Source organism: Malania oleifera, chromosome 2 (genome assembly GCF_029873635.1).
Source record: "Malania oleifera isolate guangnan ecotype guangnan chromosome 2, ASM2987363v1, whole genome shotgun sequence".
Taxonomy (NCBI): domain Eukaryota; kingdom Viridiplantae; phylum Streptophyta; class Magnoliopsida; order Santalales; family Ximeniaceae; genus Malania; species Malania oleifera.
Window position 1 is genome coordinate 87,383,520 of NC_080418.1, and position 23,723 is coordinate 87,407,242.

Sequence of the window (23,723 nt, forward strand, 5' to 3'; positions counted from 1 at the left end):
TAACCAAAAAGTTATTTTATATTATTTTTCAAATTTTATCGATTCTAAAAAAAGTGATTTAAAAAAAAAAAAATTTGCAAGAAATGATTATTATAATATAAGTCAAATACTGATATTTTTTTATATAAAAATATATATTTTAATTAATAAGTATTATATTTAAATTTAATTAGATTTAAAATTTAAAATTGATGCTTTTAAATACAAAATAAGTATGCTTTTTAAGTGCTTTGAGACTGAACAAGAAGCTTAATTAGCAAAAACAAGAGAGAAGTCGGATAGATAACAATAATAACGAGATGAGTTGGAGGGAGTTCCGTTGATCTTCAATCCTGGAGCTTTCCAAGAAAAGAAAAGAAAAGAAAAGAAAATTGATGAGAGAGGCACCTAAAAAATGTCCCCCTGCAATGCACCCAACCTGACTGCCGTCGGTCATGGCAATTTCGTAACTAAAATGAAGTGGAGGGGTGCATTTGATGGTGGAATTATCCATTTTATTTATCTGCATTTTTTATTAGGAAGAAGAGGGAATTTGTGTCAAAGTGTCAACGGATGCCAAACTGGATTCAAATGCAGCGAAATCCGGGGGGGCGGGTGGAAGAGTGTGTATCTGAGAGAGGGCGGAAGCATCTCAATAATTTGCTGTTTTTATTTCCCCACTCCTTCCCTCCAGTCCAATCATGCTCCTCTGTTCTCTGCCACTCTATTTACTTTCTCCATTTTCTCTATCTAGCTTCCCGGCGAGGGAGACGGAAGTAGAAGAGTAGACGAAAGCACTACCTCTGCTTCTACGGAACTCTCTCTCTCTCTCTCTCTCTCTCATCTGCCCAAGTTCCCTTCTTTCCATGGACTCCTTTCATCTCTTCTCTTTTCACTTTTGCCTTTTTCAACTCGGCTAGATTTCGAGTCTGTCTTCTCTCACCTGACGCGGCACCCTTTTCCATCTCCACGGGGTACTTTTTCTATATCTACTTTTTCTCTCTCTACTTCTGATTTCTGTGGAGTTTTTCTTTTAACGGGTTTATATTGGTGTCTGCACCCGATCGATTGCATGTCTCTGTACATCCGAATTTTGTGAGTCTGATTTGAAGTTTTTGTTTTCATTGCTGGAAGGGTGCTGGCTGTTGAAGGGTAGTTAGGGTTTTGCTAGGTCTATGGCTTGAATTTATTATTATTATTTTGGAGATTTGAGTGTTTGTAGTTCTTGTAGAAAATTGGACCTTCTGTTAATTTTGTACGATAGTTACTTTATTGACTAGCTGTTCGATTCTTATTGTCATCAATTTTAATTTTTATTTCGTTTGATATTATACCTCGGCTGTGTGTTGTTTTATTGGAACCCATTCGTAATTTGGGCATGTTACTATTAGCTGATCAGAATAGTAAACGGCTAAATTAGCGTCTCCATGTCCCATGCAGGGTCAGCTCTGGACTGCAGTTTTGAGTTGTTGCTTGATACCATCAGTAAGTATGTGAATCTTTAAGCGTCTGGTTGTGCTTGGAATTGCCAATTGATACGTGAGGCTTTTGATATTTTATGCTTCGTTACAATGACTATTTATAGTTTGTTGAAGCTGTTGTCATCAACGTAGTTTAAGCCTCAGTCTCTGCTGAGCTTGATTGCTTTCTTCATGTTCTTGTATGTATAAAGTATAAAAAAAGAGGAAAATTTTCCTTAAGCAGGTTTTTGTCCAATATGTTGGATGGTAGGGATGTTTTTTCTTTTGCCAATTCTCTAAGGGAGTAGGGCAATATCTCCCTCACAAACACAGCACAACAGTGATAAGCATTGAAATGGGTCCTCAGAAGAGGAGGCAGAGGGGAATATATGATAAAAAAACATCATTCTCCCTTGCACTCAAATTTGCTAGAGCATCTGCAGTGGTGTTACCATCTCCGGGAGATGTTGGAAGATTCCGAACTGGGTTCTCTACAAACTGGTGCTAAAATCTTGAATATGACAAATCAGTTCTCACAAAGGATGAAGCTCAGCCTGAGCCAGTTTGGATAAGATTTAAAGCTGATTTTTAGTAGATGTCAAGAATAAGTGAGTTGAAACTGGTGTCTTCTACAAGTATAAGAAAGGAACAAACAACCCAGGGCCTTTGCTCATATTATATGCAGTTCCAATGAAACCTAAAAGGCCCCTGATCCAGTATCTCTGCTGATTTCTAAACAGCCCACGGAATCCAGCATCCCCAATCAGTTGGGGGTGGGGGCGGGGAATACTGTCTTATCAGTATTTTTGGTTACTAAATATCTTGCCAAAAGATCAATGAAGATTCTTTTCTAAGCTTTTTCTGGTGTTTCTAAACTGCATTAAAAATTACACTGTTCTGTTTAATAGGGTTTTTGTTGCACTAGCACCATATATAGCCCAAAGGAGTGAAGGGACAGAAAGGAAAGTGAGACTCTAGTGGCGGTGGGGGGTGTTATCACACATGAGCTCAAGGCTGTTCTTCAACCAAACATTGATGGGGAGCAAAAAGATTGGTGTTAGAGTTAGGTCTTAACAAACAAACTACACAGGCATTGCAAGAGTGATCAAGGAAGTGTATGCAGAGTAATTTTAGTCTCCCTGCTGCAAATTTCATGAAGGGCAGCTTGAGCCATTGTCCTTGCAAGATGCAGTAAGATGATCATGATTAGCTAACCCAATGAATGGTTAAAATATACTTGGGCAGCTGAATGACCACAAGTAAGACCAGGAGTACCTCGCATGATCTTGTCAGTGGAAGAGGAGAGGTGCTGATATGCAGACTTCATTCTGAACTGATATGCATACTTGACTGTTAAAATAACATGGAAGCTGTGTTCCATATGAGTCTATCCTCCCTGCGATTATCTAAGGAAATGGGTATATTAGGTATTGGAAGTTCAATATGATTTGGAATGTGCATCTGCAGCACAACTAAATTCCAAGCACCATGCTCATCTAATTGTTCCCACAGCAAGTCTATTTCTCCTTCAAAACACCTATGCTTTCATGTAAATCAAAGCACCATGCTTTCCTAACAGGTACTGCACCAAGAAGCCTATGTCTCAACAATGTATGCATCTTCATGTTGTTGCTGAAAGGGTTAAGGCCCAACTCATACAACCCACCAAAGAGAAATAGATTTCTATTCCCAACACACTGACACAGCTTGTCTGAAAGGAAAATGCACTCCTTGAACAATGCTTCTCATCATAGTAGTCAAATGTGCAAAGCACACTGAGGTGCTAAGGTTACCTGGAGCCTAGACGCAAGGAGAGGGCGTGCACCTTGCCAAGTTGAGGCGCACATTTATTGAAATTGTTTGTAAAATTCTGTATACGATGGATTCTTAATTTGTAAATGCATTAGCACTAATATTTAAATTTTAAAAACCAAAATATTCAATAATGTAATATAAATGAATACGATATTAGAAATTTTCAATAATATCCAATGGTGCCATGAATTCCTCAAATTAGAAGCAAAAATAAGCAGCAAGAAACTATTTAAAAAAAAAAAAAAAAGCAAGAGCAGCAGCAGCAGAGCAGCTCTGACTGAGAAATTCTAGAATATTCATGCCAGAAATTCCAGATAACAGAAGCAGAAATGGCATGAAAAAGAAATGCTTCCTGAAAAGCAGACGAGTTACCAAATAGAACAGCCAAAAAGAAAAAATGGAAGATCAAAAACAGGGTTCAGAGCAGCTCTATCTTAGGGGGTGTTTGTTTGATCTGAATAACCTGATAGAACTTATGTTTTAACTGGTTCACTGAATAACTGAACTGGTTAGACATCAGAACATTTGGTGGCAGTTTTGAATTTTCTTAAAATACATCTGATAGAACCAGACATGGAAACATGTTTGATTTGAATTCAAATGTCTCTTTTTCAATTTTATCCCTTATAAAAAGTAAAAATGATGAAGAATTCAATACCCAAGTTATTAAAATTAAAATAATGAATTTTATTTTTGTATAACAATAAATTATATTATTTTTATTTATAATTGTTAATTAAATACATGTCAAGAAAATATTATTTATGTTAAATTAAAAACTTAAGCTTATTTAATTGCTTATTAATTTTATCAAATATTTATGCTCCTAAGTGAGGAGAATGTTAAAATAGTACGGCACATATTCAGATATTAGGTACCCAATAGTTAAAATAAATCATATTTTAGGTTCAGTGACAGGTTCAAGTTTTATTCGGTTCACAAAATTAGGTTTGACTTCAGTGTTCAATATTTAATTTTATCAAACACCCCCTTAGACCAATAGAGCAGTCTAGGAGAAGAGAAGGAAGAAAAGAAGAAGATTTGAGAACAGCATGACAGGAATTTTGGGAAGGGATAGTATAACATCCCTGAAAACAGCAAAAGTGGAGAGGGGTGGTGTTACAGCAGCTCTGATTGAGAGCAGTAGGAGCAGAATCATTGGTTTGGTTGATCAAGAAGAAAAAGAAGAGAATTCAGACAACCTGATTTTTTGGTTGATCACAGCTTGATAGACCCTGGATGTGAGGTTGATCACAGCTTAAGAGTTGGCCTTGGAAATCTAGGTTTGGCCTTTGATTTCAGCTCTTCCTTAGCGCTGAGAATTGAGAAAAGCTAGACGCAAGATAAAATATGATACCATCTAGTTTATTTCACCCCTTTTATAATCATATGCACAAACTAGATGGCTCAGACTGAGGGAGGGGGGAAATAAAAAATGAAGTATGTGGTAAACATGCATAAGGGGCACCTATTGATTGTAGACATCCCTCAATCTGTACGAGGCACGTGCCTAATCTCCCCAGTGTGCCTCATGACTAGTATTCTGTCAGGCATGCCCACAACTACTATGCTTCTAGTATGCCTCATTGTTCTGTTGCTACAAATCCCAATGCACCCTATGATAGGCCTTTTTTTAAGACCTTCAATCTCCATTGCTCCTTTTTCCTTTCCATAGTGAATGTAGCCTGATATTAACCTTGAATCCCTATCGCCTCCCTTTTCCTTTCCATAGTGATTGTAGTCTGATATTATCTGTAGAGGATGAACCAAAGTCCGTCAAATTTGGTTGGAGTCTTTCCACAAGAGTCTTGGTAATATGTTTATAGGTACATGCACTAATGGGTCTCATCTAAGTTATCGACTCTTGGCTAGGCACTGCGTGTTTGTTTCACTGGCAGGATTGGCCTGGCCTGCACAGAATTGGACTGCATTGGCTACTCCTATCCTGCGTCTGGTTGCCATCACAAGGGACATGATAAGTGACATTAGTGGAATGGGCAAAGGAGCCCATATTTTTAGCCTGTCCTATCCTGATTTATGTTGCACCTAACATGGGTGGCTTAGCCAAGCTTAGCCATTCTTAGATCATGAAACATACACCACGTCCTTAAGGGTTAAGGCAATGAGAGTATATTTATCAACATGAGGAAAATGCTTTTTTCAGAAACAGTCTTGACTAGGGATTCGAGGGTCATGCAGACAATATTCCACTTCATTTGGAAAAGAATCCACCTAGGTCTTCAAAGGTTTCATGGACATAAGAACTTTGAATTTTTCAACCTCACTAACAAGTCTCCTCAGCTCCTCTCTTTCTGTTGTAGACAAGACTTAGTAAACTCACATGGCTGAGGGAAGCACCAGACATTCATTTATGCTGCCATCTGGAAAGTAGGAACAAACATGCATATTAATCTTGCTTGGCCATAGTACCATTTACCATCATCAATTTTCATACATCCTTTGAACAGGAATATTAGCTGACAACATCCATTTATTCTAAAAAATGTTGCCAAAAACTTCTGTTTTACTGCTCAACAGCTGTGGTTAAATTCTTAGAAGCATCTGAAAAGGATTTCATGAGGAGAGCAGACCAAACTAGTATGTCATTAAAATCATCATGCAAGAGCAAAGCAGCTTCTACTCTGAAGGGTCTACCAGAATGTGGTGGAGGAGGTCCATACAAGCATGAGAGGAGTGTATGATGATCCAAATGCACTTTTGGAAAATTTATATTCCATGTATCATTGCATAGGACCCAATCCATTCTGTTCATGTGTTTAAACCCTTTCTGCAATTGGATCATGTAAAATGGAGTAGCTGGAAGATTCCTAGGGATATTTGGATGATTCCCAGGGTTATCATTGCTTACACCTATTAAGAAGTAATAACATTCTCATATTGCATAAGCAACTGCAATGATCGATGGGGGTTTGTTAGCTTATTGGATGAGATCAAATATTGCTTGAGAAGAAAATGATATATGAACTAGACCACAATGTGGTGAAAAGCAAAGCCAGCATCATTTCTTTTTCTATGTATTCCATTGTTGCATAATCCTCTATGTTTACTGATTTATGTGGTTCATCTTTTTAATATTTTTAAATATAAGTATGGTGTTGATACTTGTGTGTTAGGTTAAAAACTCCCAAAACTCCCACTTATCCTTCACTTGCCATTGGAGTTTGATTAAATGGAGCAGCAGTCAAAAGATTCGATTTCTAGTCAGTCTGAAGGTGCTTTTTTCTTTAACTATGGAAGCTAAGCAATAGGCTTTGACAGATATTATATTTTCATATGCTGCTTATGTGCATGTCTCTCAATTGTTGATCATCATTCTATTTCTTTTAGGCCCATCCAATATTCCATTGTTGAAAATTTTTGGAAAAATGGGAACTGGTTCCTGGAGCATCCCCCATGGGACTGCTGCATATCATACATCAAGTGATGCTAGCCTGTTTTCTAGCTCATTGCCCGTCCTTCCACATGAGAAGTGTATGTGTGAGATTTTGTTTTCACAATCTTGTAGATTACTATGATTTATAATTTTTATTGAGCATCTTTCCCCAATATGCAGTGAATTTTACTGATTTTGAGCATTGTGATCAATCCGTTGATGATGGCTTGTCTAGCTTAGACAAACTTCACCATGATGATGAAGGTAAGGATACATTTGAAGATGTTGATCCAAATTCAATTGGACAGCTGCTTCCTGATGATGAAGATGAGCTTTTAGCTGGCATTATGGATGATTTTGATCTAAGTGGGTTGCCTAGTCAACTAGAGGATTTGGAAGATTATGATCTTTTTGGCAGTGGTGGGGGGATGGAAATGGATTTTGATTCTCAAGAGAGTCTCAGTAGCAGTATGTCAAGGGTAGGCATATCCGATGGTATAGCTGGAAATGGAATTGGTCATTATGGACTTCCGAATGGCATTGGAACAGTTGCAGGCGAACATCCATATGGCGAGCATCCTTCAAGAACATTATTTGTACGGAACATCAACAGTAATGTCGAGGACTCTGAATTGAGAACCCTCTTTGAGGTAATTGCACATTATGACATTAGTCAGATTCACTTTGTTAAATCTGTTGGGTGTGCTTGATTTATTGCATTTTTTTTTTTTTGTTAAACATCCAAAGATCATAAATATAGTTTTAGACATACTTGGAAACACCATTGCCTGAACACTGGATCATGGTCTTGCCCTTTATAACTCTCCCTTTTTTGTTAAGTCCTCACATTAACTCTTTTCTAGTACAAGTCCTCATTTTATTGGGACAAACTCTCTGTTTTTCATGTTACGCATGCATGCACACCACACTGCTTTCTAGTAACTATCACACATGCACAACATGCCCCACTATTTTCTCATAGAGGATAATGGAGGGGGCTTAGCCTTGAGAAAAGCAAACCACACAACTTATTTGGTTAACATTTATAAAACTAATACAAATTAAAAATTTAATTAAAAAAATTCTCATTTTCATCTTTAAATCAAAATATTATAAAAATATGATTAAATTAATAAAATTACAAATAATACACATTTAAAAAATTACTATAATAAAAATAAAATTTATTATAATTATTTTACTTAATTGTTCTACCTTCAAATTTTACTTCATGATTAAAATTTTATCGGACATGCTAATTGAAAAATAGTAAAAGTAATTTGTAGTTGGCTTTATTATTTTTTTTTTGAAATTTATGTATATTTTTATTTTAATTATATTTAAATTCATATTGGGCCTACATGATCAAACATCTTAACTGCCACGTGATTCTATGTGCTTCATAGTCTGGAACATGGGATGTTCGAGGTTGTGATCAGGTGTGGGGACAGGACACATCACTTAGCTTGGTATGTTGTACACGAGAGTTAGGTCTAGTTGTGTTGGTACTTCAGATTGCACCATTGTGGTTGCCTTGAAGCACATACTTGGGTTGCTTGCCAAATATCGAAGGTGGCATATGCAATATTGAATTATAAACTCACTATTTTTTTTTTTCTCTAGCTATTTTGCAATTAAATTTTATCCTTTTTATTCAAATTCCATTATGTTTATTTCTGTATTGAATACATTAAAAAAGTGGGTTGCCGTTTTCGGCAATTTGGATAATGGACCGTTCACCATTGCAATTTAGGAGACAAGAACTTCCAAGAATTAGAAGCATGGCCTCGGATCACAGTTGTAGGGTGTGGGGTATAGCTATCCCAGTAACTATGTGCCATATGGATATCCAATTTAATTTACCGATTCTGCTTTTTGTCCATTAAATCCCCATCAATAGTCATTTGAAGAATTGGAAAATGGACTCATTTAGTAAGCTCATGAATGCCTAAAGAGGGGATAAAAGCATTTAGGCAGTTAAAATAGTTGATATAGGACATAATCTATTACATGCCATCTTCCTGAGGATGCATGCAGTTTTTGTCCTGGAAAGCAGAAGATTTTCATTTGTTAATCCTTGCACTGTCAAGAGAAACAAATATGACTAAAGTACCTTTTATAATGTTAATCACCTTTTATCAGCATAATTATGAAATGCATTATTCTTCCAAAGATAGTCAATTGAGATATTATTTAGTGCTGTCTACCACCCAGCAGCATTAGTCTTAGCCTCTCTGAGGGGACAAAGACCTTATTGAGGCATAATGTTCATGATGAGAAATTAATTATGTTACTTAATATCATGCTACTTTCTATGAGTAGCACAAGTAAAAATAGGCCATTTCAGATTTTTCTACATTTTCTGATATTTGTTGCTGAACCCTGTATAAATAGCATTTGAAATTGACTTTAGTTTCTCACTTGGGATTGATAAAGTTGCTTTCACTTGAAGCTTGGAAGCAGAGACAATAGCATACAGAGACATGGTAAGACACTAACGCATCGATGCAACAATTTAAATAATTTGGGTAGAGCAAGGCAGGGATACTTCAATTAACTAATTAATATATAATATAAAATATTAAGGTAGAATAAATTGAAGGTGAATTTTTGGCATTGTTCTACTACACATTTACAAATGAATTGCTTATTGCATCCACTTGACTGCCATTACATTTATTAATTTCAAATTACATATTCATTAGAGTAGCATCAAATTCATAACATAAAAAACCCCACTTATAGAAATTATGAAAAAGATTGTTTAAACAACCAATAGATATCCAACCAGGAAAAGCATGAAAACGAGATGAGTAGTGTCCAAGAAGTGTCCCAGATGTGTCCAAAAGTGTAAAAAAGTGTCAGGTAGTTTTTTTTAAAAAATAAATGAAATTATTCTCTGACCAGTATTGGATATTTGTCCTGCTGTGTTTGTGGTACAGGCGTGCAAATTGGTCAATAAATCCCTGTACCTTAAATTCTCACTGTACCTCCCCATCTGTTATGTTCCTGCCAACTGCCGCTCCTTGGTGAGAGGAATTTTATTTGTTGCCCATTATACATCTTCCTATTACTAGTTGGCTGCAGCCCAGGAATTTGTATCTATTTTACAAATGAGTTTGGGGGGGCTGCACTGTCTCAATCACTTCTTGCAAGAGAATGCGCAGGCAAGGCCATTTGACACATGAGTTGGGCGGTTTTGTGGAATGAACTTGTGGTTTAGGCATCAATGTTCAATGGTCTATTATTTGGGCATGCTGTTATTGGTTTATTGTTTGGGCATTCCTTTAGTAATAGATCTTGGTAGTTCTTCAATCACTAGCTGGTAAATTTAAATTCCTTGGTATTTGGGAATCATGCTTGATATTTGAATAGAAGCCCTACAGTGCCCTAGCGTTCGGCTTGAACTGAGTTGTTGGTTGGGTTTATGGTATTATTGCATGACATTATTTATTTATTTATTTATTTTATTTATCTAATCTATAATTTGCTGTTACTAATGCTAATTAATTCGGAAACTGGTCCCTCCCCCCTCCCCTCCCCCCAAAAAAAGCAATATGGGCATATTAGAACTCTATACACTGCATGCAAGCACAGGGGCTTTGTTATGATTTCTTACTATGATATTCGAGCTGCTCGAACTGCAATGCGTGCACTGCAGAACAAGCCCTTACGACGGAGGAAACTTGACATTCATTTTTCAATTCCCAAGGTTTGAATTAAAATTCTTGCTCTCAAGCTTCTTTGGCAGTGTTGGCCCATTACCATCTCTATCGCCCAACACGGCCTCCAATTTGTTTGCAGGATAACCCATCAGAAAAGGATATTAACCAAGGAACTCTTGTAGTGTTCAATTTGGATGCATCAGTATCTAATGATGATCTTCGTCAAATTTTTGGGGCTTATGGGGAGGTTAAAGAGGTGAAAATATTTCTGTGCCTATTTTCTTCGTACATGTATTTTTATTAACTTTTCTGTATTCAGCTATTTATGCATGTCTTCCTCTATGTCTTGCAAACAATTCTCATTCTCTGGCTGAATTGCAAATTTCCTTCTCCACAAAATGCAGATTAGGGAAACACCACACAAGCGTCACCATAAATTCATTGAATTCTATGATGTTAGAGCTGCTGAGGCAGCTCTTAGAGCATTAAATAGGAGCGATATAGCTGGAAAACGCATAAAGCTTGAGCCGAGCCGTCCTGGTGGAGCACGTAGAAAGTACGTATTGACTCAACTGTCGTTTTTTATGATGTCTTGACAGTTCAAGCTTCGACACCCCTTATTCCTCACATAGTTTCTAACCTCATTTCCTTTTGCTTGTTAGTCTCTTTTGTTTTCCAGATTAATCTATTTATTGGCTTTGTTCTTTTGTTTGCTGTCATTTTTTTTAATTACTTCCTCTGCCCTTCCATTGTTTGATGAGTAGAAAAAAAGACTTGGAAGTTCAATTAAAGACGGTGTGTGAAAATCTGAAAAACTCCATCATTTAAATCTTTGTAGTGGGACCCTAGTTGTCAAATTGAGATTTGAATTGGGAATCAAAGTTTCAATTTTGGGAATCAAGAATCGAATTGAATCGTAAGATTCAATAAAAATTTCCAAAATCAATTCTTAATGGCATGCATATTTTGATATACAACAAAAAGCAAAATATTAGTACATTTAAATTTTGAGAATAAAAAATCAGATTTCATTTGTATGCTTTCCCTAATCAAATGAAAAGTAAGAGAATAAGCCAGAAAATATTAATAAAAAACGAAAATTTTTCTGTTTTAAGGGAAGGATTCAAGAAGAATTTATTAAAAATTGAAGTTTTGGTCTTTATCGACAATTAAAAAAAAATATTTCTTGCTTATTCTTTCTTGAATTAAAAATACAAAAATAATTGTGTTAAAAAAATGATTATAATTGAACAAACTACTTAAAAAACCAACTTTTGGATCTTAACAACACAACAAAACAAGAGTACCACCTTATAGCCAGCGAGTGTTCCACCACTTCTTCTCAATGGCAGGACACTATACTCCTCCTGAAGACAACATAAGACCTAAAGTTCTATTTTCTCCTTTTTTTGGCACAAAACTGACTTAGACAAGGAATGGAAGGTAATCGTGTAAAACAAAAGCAATAAAAAGGAAACAAATGTTGTTTTTGGGGTTTCAAACTAGTTGGGTTTACAGGATATGATAGGTCCAGAATTGTGTGAATCAGTAGTTTCGGATCTAATCATTACATTCGCAAGGGTGAATCAATAGATTCAGCAATTATTCAGTTGGTTTTAGATTCAATAGTAAGATTGGAATCGATTTGGTGTAGGAGTGATATGAATCGTATGAATCAAATTGTGAATCGTTTGATTCTAACAACTATGAGTGGGACAAATATCGCGGGACTAGCAAAAATGAAAAGAGAGATCCCTTTCATATGTATAGAGGGAATTTTTATTTTTTTTATTTTTTAAATTATCAATTAGAGTTCTAAAAATGGCATGGAAAAAAAACTTCCAGATTCAGTCACTGGATGTGCTTAGAAGTTAGATCCTTTCTGCAGATGTTATTCTTTTGGAGGGCTTATTTTTTCATTGGCAAAGATGAGAATTCATTAGGGGGCACCAAGGGTGATGCCACCGAGAACAGAAGTAAGAGGCCAAGAAAAGGAAAAGAAAAGTATCACCTGCCATATGAAGTGTCCAGAAATAAGAATCAAGTATCCGAGATATACTAACTGATCAACAAGCTTGTAAGAGTGCTAAGCCAAGTATCTTTGACAATTGGAATTTGGAAGCAATGCAACAGCTGATCCTTCAAAAGCTTTTATATTTATATTCCTGTCCTTCCACACGATCACAAAATGATGAGAAGGCTCAAGGCCATGGCTTTTTTGTAATTTCTTTTGTTGAACAAATGCCTCCCTAGGTCCAACTCTCATTCTCTACACTGTAACCCAAAGCCGACAACCAAAATAATAGCCAGATTGCAGAGGTTCTTTGATGGGGATAACACTCAGTGAGAACATAGGCATAGACATAATATAGGGTATTTATCATCTAGGGTTTTATGATATAAGTATCTTAAAATTATGTGTTGGACTAATTTTTTTGGATTTGATATTATGTTTCATTACATTTGCTTTGAAATTAAATACTGGAGATTGTTTCTTTATTTAGATTAGTAGAAAGCCTATATAAAGGCTTGATGTGTAATCATGAGAGGCAGGTTGGATTGTTGAGCATTAAGCCTTTATTGAGTTTTTCTCTCATTTTTACTCTCTTTTAATTTCCTATTGATTTTCTTGTTTTCCTGCATCATTCTCTTGTGTCAATTGTCTTGCATCAATTTGTTATCAGAGCCTCATCTCAATCTCCCATCACAGCTTCACCACGGCCACTATTCACAGCCGCCAGCCACACTCCGCCTTCAAGCATCCCAGCTCTGTTGCCATCATTGCCATCCATGCATATCTTCTCGAACAGTCATCACCCCGGTACCAGTGACAGCAACATGGAACCCTTCCCATACATCATTCGTCAACCAATACCCTCGCACCCAAGTTTCACCTGTTAACACATCTAGACCCTGATTCCTCTTCAAACAGCTATACTGAAACACTAATCACCAAAAATCCGGCCTATACTGATTTAACATTGCAACATGCAGAGAAGACAAAAAAGGCTAAGAAGTGTTATATTTTATAAAGATATATGTATATACACACATATATGCTGTTGGCCACTGCTGGAGTTGAATCGTCCACAGGAATCTCTATTCGCTTCAATCATAGACTGCAGTAAGAGCACCAAGGTCTTTGAAGCTTATATGTGTGTGTGCGCGCATGCGTGTTGGCCACTGCTAGAACTGAATCATCCACTGGAATCTTCCCTCCCTTCAATCATAGGCACAATAAGAGCACCATGGTCTCAATGCCAAAGTCAAAATATTGTGAAAAAAATAAAATAAAATACCATGGCTGAACTCAATTTCTCATGATTCTGGACGATGTGGGAGAATTTGGTTTTATCTCACTTGTGCATCTCATGCAGACCGACTATGGTTTTTGGATGGAGGTAAATAGTGGGGTGATGAGTTGTATGGTGGTGGTGGTGGTGTGTCAAAACAACTCCGGAAAGGTGGAATTTAAAGGCGTCGACAGCTGGGAGATTTTCTAGTGGTGCGTGGGGCAACACCCCTGGTCGGATGAAGGTGAAATTGCTGGAAAAGTCCTTTCGAGGGGTTCTGCCTTCAATGATGAGGGAGGTGTGATGAACTAATGTCTGGAAGTTAGTGTTTGAATTAGAGGGGCATGACTATAATATTTTGTTGAAAGAGTGGCAGATGAACAGTGGTTCAGTTCCTGAGGCTTTTCCTGCAATTTCTGAACTTTGAATGTTTGGTAAAACTTTTAGTTGTTCAACACTTAAGTGCAATTGAATTGAATCAAATTAACTGTAAATTGTTCTGGTGTGTGACAACAATGGCAGTGGCCGAATGTAGATATGTCTTGAAGGTTGCTCTTTTAAACACCCAATTTTAACCGGACCATAATTATAACAAAACTGTTATTAATGTTTACAAGGAAATACAGGGAAATACATTGTAATTCAGGGAAGTACAGGGAAATACACAATAATATAGGGAAATACAGGAAATAAGGAAAAGAAATAGGGGGGGGGGGGAACAAAAAAAGTAAGAAGCTGCAGAGAATATCCCAAGGATCTTCATGAGTACCTGCACACAAGTTCAGCAAGAAATCAAGCAGTCAAGGGAGAATATATGAATGATTTCATGAATTAATGAGATAATTTGCAAGACTGATATGTTTCCAATCCCAATCTTCGGCCAAGGTCCCATATGGAAAGAAATCAGCCGTTTGCAATAGGGTTGGGAGTTTTGTTTGTTACCAAAGTTGGCTGAGGCCCCAAACCCTATAAATAGGGGCATTCACACAACATTCACACAGCAGAGGATACAGACACAGTTGTGAATTATAGCGAAAAATTCACAGTGTGGGAGTTATAGTGAGAAATTTGTAGAGTGGGGCATTCAGATAGTAAAGGTTTCCACACAAGAAATTCACATATTGTAAGTTGTGCAGTGAAATTCATATGGAGATTGGCAGAGGCATTCAGAGAAAGATGTTGGAATTGGTGTATTCCCAAGAGAAGGGGGGGTGGGGGTGGGGGTGAATTGGGTATTTTAAAAATTTATGCCTAGGTCAAAAGCCAGCAGTGGTATAACTCAAGTACTCAACATAGGGTCGTCTAAGCATTCCCCAATAACGCAGATAAACTACTGAGCAAATATTTAATTTGATATACCAATCTCACTATTACTCAATCATTCACAGTAATAAAAACATAAACATTCAACTGCAGAAAATAAATTGCGGAAATTAAAATCAGACAAAAAATGTTATCGGGGTTCGGCCAATACTGCTTACGTCACCGCCTCAAGCTCACAAGTAAGAGGATTCCACTAAGTTGCTCACTTGCGGGTGGAGTGACACCGTTTACAACACCTTACCAGGATGGTGCACCTAGTTCTCCTAACCAGGTCTGAACCAATCTGGTGCTCTCCTAACTAGGTCTGAGCAAGTCCGAGACTATTCATAGGGCTAGTCTTTCTCTTTTGACCACCTGTTGGGAATACAACAGATAATCAATAATTTTTGTGTACAAACAAATGTGTTTTTAAAATGAAAGTTGAATAATTTTTGCATAATAATTTTTGGTTCTATTATGCAAGCTGAAGGAGAAATTGAAGATGATGTAATGCATAGAGTTAAAAAAGGTTGGGTAAAATGGAGAAGTGCTTTAAGTGTGCTATGTGATCGTAGAATACCCTTAAAATTGAAAGGGAAGTTTTATAAGAAAGCTATAAGACCAGTTATGCTATATGGATCGGAATGTTGGGCGACGAAGAAATATAATATCTAAAAAGTAAAAGTTGCCGAGATGAGGATGCTTAGATGGATGAGTGGTATAACACTCAAAGATAAATTAAGGAATGAACATATTCGTGGTAAGTTAGGTGTAGCTCCTATAGAAGATAAGATAAGGGAGGGACGACTTAGATGGTATGGACACTTGCAACGTAGGCCTTATAGTGCACCTGTGAGGAAGAGTGACTTAAGAGAGAGTGAGAGAGAGAGAGAGAGAGAGAGAGAATTGGGTTTTTATATTAGGGGGGTAGTGGGCCATCTGTCAACACCGTATGGTGACACGTGGCACGTTCTGGGCCAAGTATTTTAGGGGCGATGTGGCTCAATATTGGCTGTACGATCTGTGTTTTCTCTGGATTGTTAGATTTTCACCACGTCAACGATCCATGTTCAAAGATCCAGGCCATTCCGCTAGTGACACGCATTAGGGGATTGTTAGATTTTCGCCACGTTAGCGATCCATGTTCAAAGATCCAAGCCATTCTTAGTGGCATGCGTCACGTTGACGTCATATCGACGTCACCGTATTTCAACAAATTCAAAAAAAAAGGGGGAAAAATGGAAGTAGTCGAACAATGACACGTCAAAAAGAAAATAAAAAGGGGCCACGTGTCACGACTGTGAGTGGACATGTGGCACCCACTAGGTCAAATGTTTGACCTGGTTCAATTTAAATGAATCGGTTGAGTTCAAACCTGAACTATTTTTTTTTTTAGTTTTTAATTAGTTTTAAATTTTAAAAATTAGATAAAAATAGCAGAAAAATTACAAAAAAATCAGGAAAAATTAGGAAAAATATTTTTGAAGTTAGGATAAATATTTTGAGCTCTTTTGACTGGGAATTTTAAAGAAAAAATGGAAAATGAAATACCAAAAAAATGAGGAAAAATGTTTAAAAATCCCAGAAAATTATTGAAAAATTTCAGGAAACTTATACAAAGATTTTGAAAAATTTGGGAACGTTTTTGAAGATACTTTTTGATGATTTTACTTGTTTTTGTGTGGGGGTGCCCCTATAATTTTGAAGGGGCAATGAGGTATTTAACACCTCACCTGTATTAGTTCTAAGGGGGGTTTATCTAATACAACCTCTCCTCATTTGGGGATCTTATTAGACATTCTTAAATCACACTGAGATTTTTTAATCTCCTGTTAATTTTGTTAATTTCTTTATCTATTCATTTATTTGTTAATTTTAAGAGGAGTTAATTAAATATTATTAAATTCAATTTTGGGATAATTCATAATTAATTAGGTACCGTTCGCCGAAGGGGTATGTAGGGGGTGCGAATACCTTTCCCTCACATAACTGTACTCTCGATCCCAACTCTGGTATAAGCAGATTGAGACTATTGGTTCCTTGGTTTAGGTTTAGTCTAGTGACCAATCAAATGAATAGTAATTAGGTGTTCTAACTACACCTAGGTAAATAATAGGTCAGTAATGATTTCAAATCAAAATTTTCAAAAATCATATTTTATCACCTCGCGACCTCAGGGCCCTTGATCCTGGGACATCGCGACAACTCCGATACCAAATTGATGTAGGGCAGGAATTGTAATTCAGAATCAGAAAGAGAAACAGAGAGGAGGAGGAAAGAAGGGAGAATAAAGGAGAGACAGCAGGACAGGGAGTCTGGAACAGATCAGAGAGAATGAGAGGATAGAACTGGAATAGAAGCAGAACGTGGAGTTGAAGGAGAAAGAAGAAGAAGGGAGAAGAGAGAATCCTGGATGTGAGAGAGGGATTCTTGATACAGATTGAAATGATAACTGTCCACTATTATACAAAGTACTTATACACCCAACAAGTACCTAAAATGCACAAATAACCCTAAATTGACTGAACTTATAAAGCATCTATATTTACTAATTTAAAGCCCAAACCCTCATTTCTAAATCTTCAAACAAACTATGATTATTAAGAATTATCCACAAGCGATCCTCCAATGGTGTCATCCTCTTATTTTTGCTTGCCAAACAATCTAGCAAGAAGGAACATAGTTCTCCTATCCAATTCTCCTCCCTTATCGAGCTATATCTAGCATGATATTATTTTTCAACCCTTAGGTCCACTGAAGGAGGGAAGAATTCCTGAGACGAATTCTTCAATTAGTTTGTACCCTTTTAGCCTTGGGAGTTGGGAGAATCCTGAATGGGAAATGGCCCCCATCAACCTGCCATACTTTGGAATCTGTCAGGGCCTCTGTAAGTCATTCATTGAAATCTGGTTGTGAATGTTGTGTGTTTTTTGTGGAAAGTAGCTTCCATATACTCACCTAATCTGTATCAATCCTGCCCATTTAATTGGCACTTGTCTCCTGCCGGTAATAACCTGACTGAGCTGAATAGCAGCCATCAGAACTCTGACTCCATGGAAGTTTGTCATAAAAAACGACCAAGTTCAGCAAAGGGACCGCTTTAATATATTTTCCAGATCATTAAGAATAACAGTAGAGATATTACTCCAGTCCCCCAAAAAATGCCACTAGGAAAAATTTCCATTGTAACAAGCAAGAGTAAGCAGGCTAGGTAGCTATCTATTTCTTTTTTCTTTCTATTAACATTGCCTACTTCCATTATCTTAATGTTATGTTTCCCTAACTACAATAAATGTACTTTGGACACTCCTAAAGTGTCTCATGTAAGGAAATAAAGAAAGAAATAAATAAAGCAATTGTGTCATGAATTGGAAGTGCTTATTAAAACAAAGATCCATTATTAATCAAAGGAAATAGAAAGTAATAATGTTTCATGTACTTTGTAGCTTAGATTTTAGTGGGAAAACTGCCTAATGTTGAACAATTTTTTGTATAAATTCTTGTGTTTCTTCTATTATTTGACACTGCAGCCTTTAGTTTCCATTTTCTGTTGGCATTTCTTTGCATCTTTTGATTATATTCAGATCATTTATATGCTGCTCTCTTAAATTTATTTTTCTAGGTATTTCTTGATTTGTTATGAGTAATTTGTTAAGCATGTTAAAAGTGTCATTGCTTGGTGCTTTCTTTGTTTAGCTTGATGCAGCAATTGAGTCAAGAGTTGGAACAAGATGAAGTTCGAAGTTTTCGACATCATATAGGTTCGTCAATAGCCAACTCTCCCCCAGGTAAAATTTGTTGGCACTTCATTTTTTTTTTGGATATTTTTGTATTTATATTCCCTTTTGTTTTTTAGTTCCCCACCTAGTTCCTGCTGTAAATGCACTTCTGGTTATGGAGGTCAAATCAATTACACAATCATTGCAGGTAACTGGCCGCACTTTGGAAGCCCCATGGAACATAATGCTTTGCAAGACTATAGTCAGTCCCCAGGTTTGGGAACCCTGAATCATTTAAACGACAATCATTTGCTTGGACTAGCTTCCATTCTCCCCCCTCATATATCGAACTCTGCAAAGATTGCACCTATTGGAAAAGATCAAGGGAGAGTTAACCATGTAAACCAGGTCTTTAATAATGTCAGGTTGTCAGAAGGAGCATCCTACCAGCTTGCTCATTCATATCCTGAGCGGAAATTAAGTGCCAGTCCTGGACCTTCATCTTCTTTTAGCGAATCAAATTCAAATTCATCTGGTATTGGAACTTTGTCTGGTCCTCAGTTCCTTTGGGGAAGCCCTACCCCTTACTCAGAGCTGCCCAATGCATCTGCCTGGCCGACATCACCTGTGGTGCACCCGCTTGCGTCCAGCGGACAAGGACAAGTTTTTCCATACTCTAGTCAGCATGGCTCTTTCCTTGGTTCACATCACCATCATGTGGGATCTGCTCCATCTGGTGTTCCTATCGACAGGCAGTTTGGCTACTTCCCAGAGTCACCAGAAACATCCGTCATGAGCCCAGTAACATTTGGGGGCATCAGTTTAACTCGCAAAAATGGAAGTTACATGATGAATACAGGTGGCCGTGCGGCCCTTAGTGCAGGCATTGCTCTTCCAGGAAACATGAATGAAAATAGTCCACCTAGTTTCAGAATGATGTCACTAACAAGACATGGTTCTTTGTTCCCTGGAAATGGTTCTTATCTGGGTCCTGGTATAGCTGTCAATGAGGGTTTAGGCGACCGAGCTCGAAGTCGACGGGTTGAGAACAATGGGAGCCAAATAGAAAACAAGAAGCAGTATCAGCTTGATTTGGATAAAATCATTAGCGGGGAAGATACAAGGACTACTTTAATGATTAAAAACATACCAAATAAGTAAGAAATGTCTGAAATACTCTTGTAAATTAATGGATGCCTGTTTTTTTTTTTTGGATGTGACTTTTGGTATTCTTTGCTTCTGTCTTCTTTTTAGGTACACTTCCAAGATGTTACTGGCTGCTATTGATGAAAACCATAGGGGTACTTACGACTTCCTCTACTTGCCCATTGATTTTAAGGTAATTATATTCAAGGACTTTTTATTTATTTTTTAACTGGTTGAGTTCAAGGATTCTTTTGTGTTGTGTTCTGCAATTTCCTCTACTTGAACTGGAGCTCACCTATATCCTTGACTGGTTGCAGAACAAATGCAATGTGGGTTATGCATTTATTAATATGGTGTCTCCTTCACACATTATCCCCTTCTATGAGGTTCAAGTTTCTGTCTTTGTTACATTTGATGAGTGATGTAATCAATATATAAGTTTTATGCATTACATTTGTGTAACATTTAGACAGGACAAGCATACTTACACAATGTGCATTTGCCTGAATGCCTGCTAAAGTGAAGAACTGTAGGAAGCCTTGTATAAGCTTCCCAGAGACTTACTTTCAACTTGGTGCAGGCATTCAATGGGAAGAAATGGGAGAAGTTTAATAGTGAGAAAGTCGCTTCACTGGCATATGCACGAATCCAGGGAAAGGCTGCCCTTGTTACTCACTTCCAAAATTCAAGCTTAATGAATGAAGATAAGCGGTGCCGCCCTATTCTCTTTCACTCCGAGGGTCAGGAAATTGGTGATCAGGTAAATCTAAGAGTACAGGGGTCTTCTCTACCTTTACGTATCATATGATAGGATTACTGGAAATTCTGAACTTGGTGACATGGGCACCATTCGAAGTGCTTAATTCTCAGTTCTGCATCTCTTATCAAGTAATCTTAACTTTGACATCTTATTTGTTCTTTGTTTATGCTTATAACTAGGTATGTTTCTGATGGTTCCTTTATTATTAATACTTTAAAAAAAGGGTTTTTGATAAATGATATGTCGTGAGCAACTTTTTTAGGATTTACTTGTATTGGTTGGAATAATCTATGGCCAAGTCTAAAAGCTGTTTCAATGAACAAAAGTATGGACAAAATGCAGTGTTACTTGAATTATATATTTCTTTTCAAAAAGATACACTATTGTGTCCTGAATAAAAGATGAAACCAACAAAAACCATTGAGATTTTGTAATGTCATGAAGAAGAAGAAGAGATTAGAGGAGATTTGATGAAAGCAGTTATCATAATCTGAACGGCTACTCTGATCCATTGTTCAAAACATCAAATTCAACTTTGGAATTTTTGAAAGTTAAAACTAGTAAAGCTTCTTGTTTATTATACAGAGCTAATTGTACCTCATTTTTATTTGAAGTTCTTTCTGATATTCCTTCTATCAAAGATTTCTCTAAAAGTGGGAACATTTGTTAATCATGCAGGATCCTTTTCCCTCTGGCAATTTGAACATTTGTATCCGCCAACCAGATGGGTCATATGCTGGGGATTCATTAGAAAGCCCCAAGGGGTATTCTGGAAGAGAAGCCAGAGAAGAATTACACTTGAAGCCTTAAGAGTTGGTGGCTGTGATGCTAACTGTTATCCATGTACATTAGGTGTATAAACTTAAAAAGAGAAACTAGAGGACAGGCATATGACTGCCTGTATATTGAGGGTTGCGCTCACATTTTGAGTGATGTGAACTCATAGTATTGCTCAAGAAAGCTCCAAATAGAAGCACAGGAAGCAAGCATTTTGTTTATAAGACGTCCAATTGATATTTAACCAAGGGAGTCTAATAAGGTGAAGCATGCAGCTGAAGAATGAAGTCTCTCGATGCCACATCTTCGGCCTCCTTTTGGGGTGTGTTTCATCACATTTCCATTTGTTGTGCCTAGTCCTTTCAGACAATCTGCAAATATTAATAGGTGTTATGGGTTAATGACTGGGAATTGAAATTTGAGTTTCCGGGCTGTTTACAAAATTGTATAGATGGGAGACAACAGACCCTCCATCCCATCCCAAAATCTGTTTGGCGGTGTCCTCTCTGTAGCCCAAAAATGAAAGGCCCTATCTTATGAGATAAACTGGTACAGATCTGTCTCTCCCCCTCCCCCTACCCCTCTGCTGCATCCTCTTTAAAATCTGTTTGTGGTGGCGTCATTTTAGCCATTTTAGCCAAAAACAGAAAGGGCCCTATCTTATGAGATAACCTGGTTGTACAGATGTCTCTCTCTCTCTCTCTCTCTCTCTCTCTCTCTCTATCCATATCAGTTGATGCCCTGTATTCAGGAGCGGTGTCATTCGTTTTCATTGGCGGTTCAATTCATTTAAGGGTTGGCGCTTGTGTTTTTATGAGAATTATTTTTTATATATATATTTAAATTTTTTGTGGGTGTTATTTTTTATTTAAAAAAAAAGTTTAATATGATCTCCAAGGGGTTCTTTTGCTTTCTAACAAGTTCTTTGTAATTGAAAAACGTGACTTTTTTGAACTATAAATTAAAATATTGTTCAGTATTCATTGGTTAATTAAATGCAATTAGGATGCAAATGGAATGAATGCACATGTTTCCTTTTTTAAAATATTAGAAATATCCTTCAGAAACCATATAAATGAGTTATAATCTTACAATCACAAGAGAGCCGAGTGGACACTCTGGATTACGTGGCAAATTTTCTAGGGTTTCTGATTAGATTTTTTGAAAATATTAGAAAATTATCTTAGTGTGTGTGTGTGTGTGTGTTTTTTTTTTTTTTTTAAATCTTCCTTGCTAAACATATGCTTCAAGTGCAACTTACAATCCACCAATAACATCAATAATGAGAAAGTAAACATTTCAATTCAATCAAATGAAGTGCACACACACACACTCGCCTCAATGGAGAACTGCGTACCTCTTAACAAGATGAATTTCCTACCACCCCAAATGTCTACTGGGTGTGGGTTAATTTTAAACAAAGTAAATTTCAAGTTCTACATTTAAAAAATTAAAAAAAAAAAAAAAAGTAATCTTCCATCCGGCAATACAACATTCGCGTTATAATTGCTGCCAACATCTTAGGGATTTCGCATGCCCCACTACTAGAAGGACAGTTTTTCTGTCTTTTTCTCTGTTAGGGTAGGGGGATGGCGTGGTGTAAGAAAATCATGAGATATATTCAAAAATAAAGAATGTTTTTCATTTTTTTTTTTTGGTTACATATTTTTCTTGATACACCCAAAATTGATAGGCATGCTTATAGGGCCAAACGGTTATAAGACCACAATTTGATGTCTCATATAACCGTCCTTAGGTTATCTATAACCTTCTGTATGCTTCCAAGAGCCACTATTGATATCTTACATAACCTCCCTTGAGTTAACCATAACCCCCTAAGCATAATGACACACATAAATGTCAAGCTAAATAAGAGTTTGCCTCCACCACTATAAAAAGGGGATCTCAAGAGAAGGTAAGCATCTCATCACACTCATTTCTACTTCTTTCTACTATTGCAATACAGAGTCTTCCATTAGTCCCTTAGACATCGGAGTGATCTCTTGAAGTACACCATGGGTCCTCCAAGCCATTCTTACTTGATTCTTTTTAGGTGATCGCAATCAAGAAACGATTTACAAAGGTCATTCGATTTTCAGAAGTAACAATTGGTGTCGTCTGTGGGAACCCTTCGGAGGTTTTCTATCCTTGACCATGACCACATCACATATATAAATCAAAGTCAAAACCCACTGGGGCAAACAAATCACCCCAGTCAATTCATTCTATTCCAATAGATAACCCCAGTGTGTCACTGAGTGACTTCTAGTCTTCAGGAAAGGGTAGAAGACATGTTTACTATGATCTTGCATTTAAAAAAAAAAAAAAAAAATCATGGGGAGGATGGTCCGGAGGCTAACTAGATAGAAGCAGCGTTTGACGAGAAGGCGGCTGCTCAATAAGAAGTTGCTGT

The 23,723-nt window shown here is 37.0% G+C and overlaps 1 protein-coding gene across 4 annotated transcripts; it reads left to right on the forward strand.

Moving 5' to 3' along the window:
* The first annotated feature begins 524 nt into the window (after positions 1-524).
* LOC131149862 (protein MEI2-like 2) lies at positions 525-21,993 on the forward strand. Of its 4 annotated transcripts, none has more exons than XM_058100639.1 (14): positions 525-953; positions 1,420-1,464; positions 6,389-6,487; positions 6,603-6,746; positions 6,829-7,298; positions 10,202-10,360; positions 10,453-10,569; positions 10,718-10,869; positions 18,605-18,696; positions 18,836-19,784; positions 19,882-19,966; positions 20,091-20,159; positions 20,354-20,533; positions 21,212-21,993. In XM_058100639.1, exons 3-14 carry the CDS (start codon positions 6,445-6,447, stop codon positions 21,341-21,343), a joined length of 2,592 nt encoding a protein of 863 aa, XP_057956622.1. In that variant the 5' UTR covers positions 525-953; positions 1,420-1,464; positions 6,389-6,444; the 3' UTR covers positions 21,344-21,993. The 4 variants fall into 4 exon arrangements, with proteins under 4 accessions (XP_057956622.1, XP_057956623.1, XP_057956625.1 ...); XM_058100640.1 differs by having other exon boundaries at positions 566-953; positions 1,420-1,468; XM_058100642.1 differs by having other exon boundaries at positions 566-953; positions 10,310-10,360.
* The last annotated feature ends 1,730 nt before the right edge of the window (positions 21,994-23,723 follow it).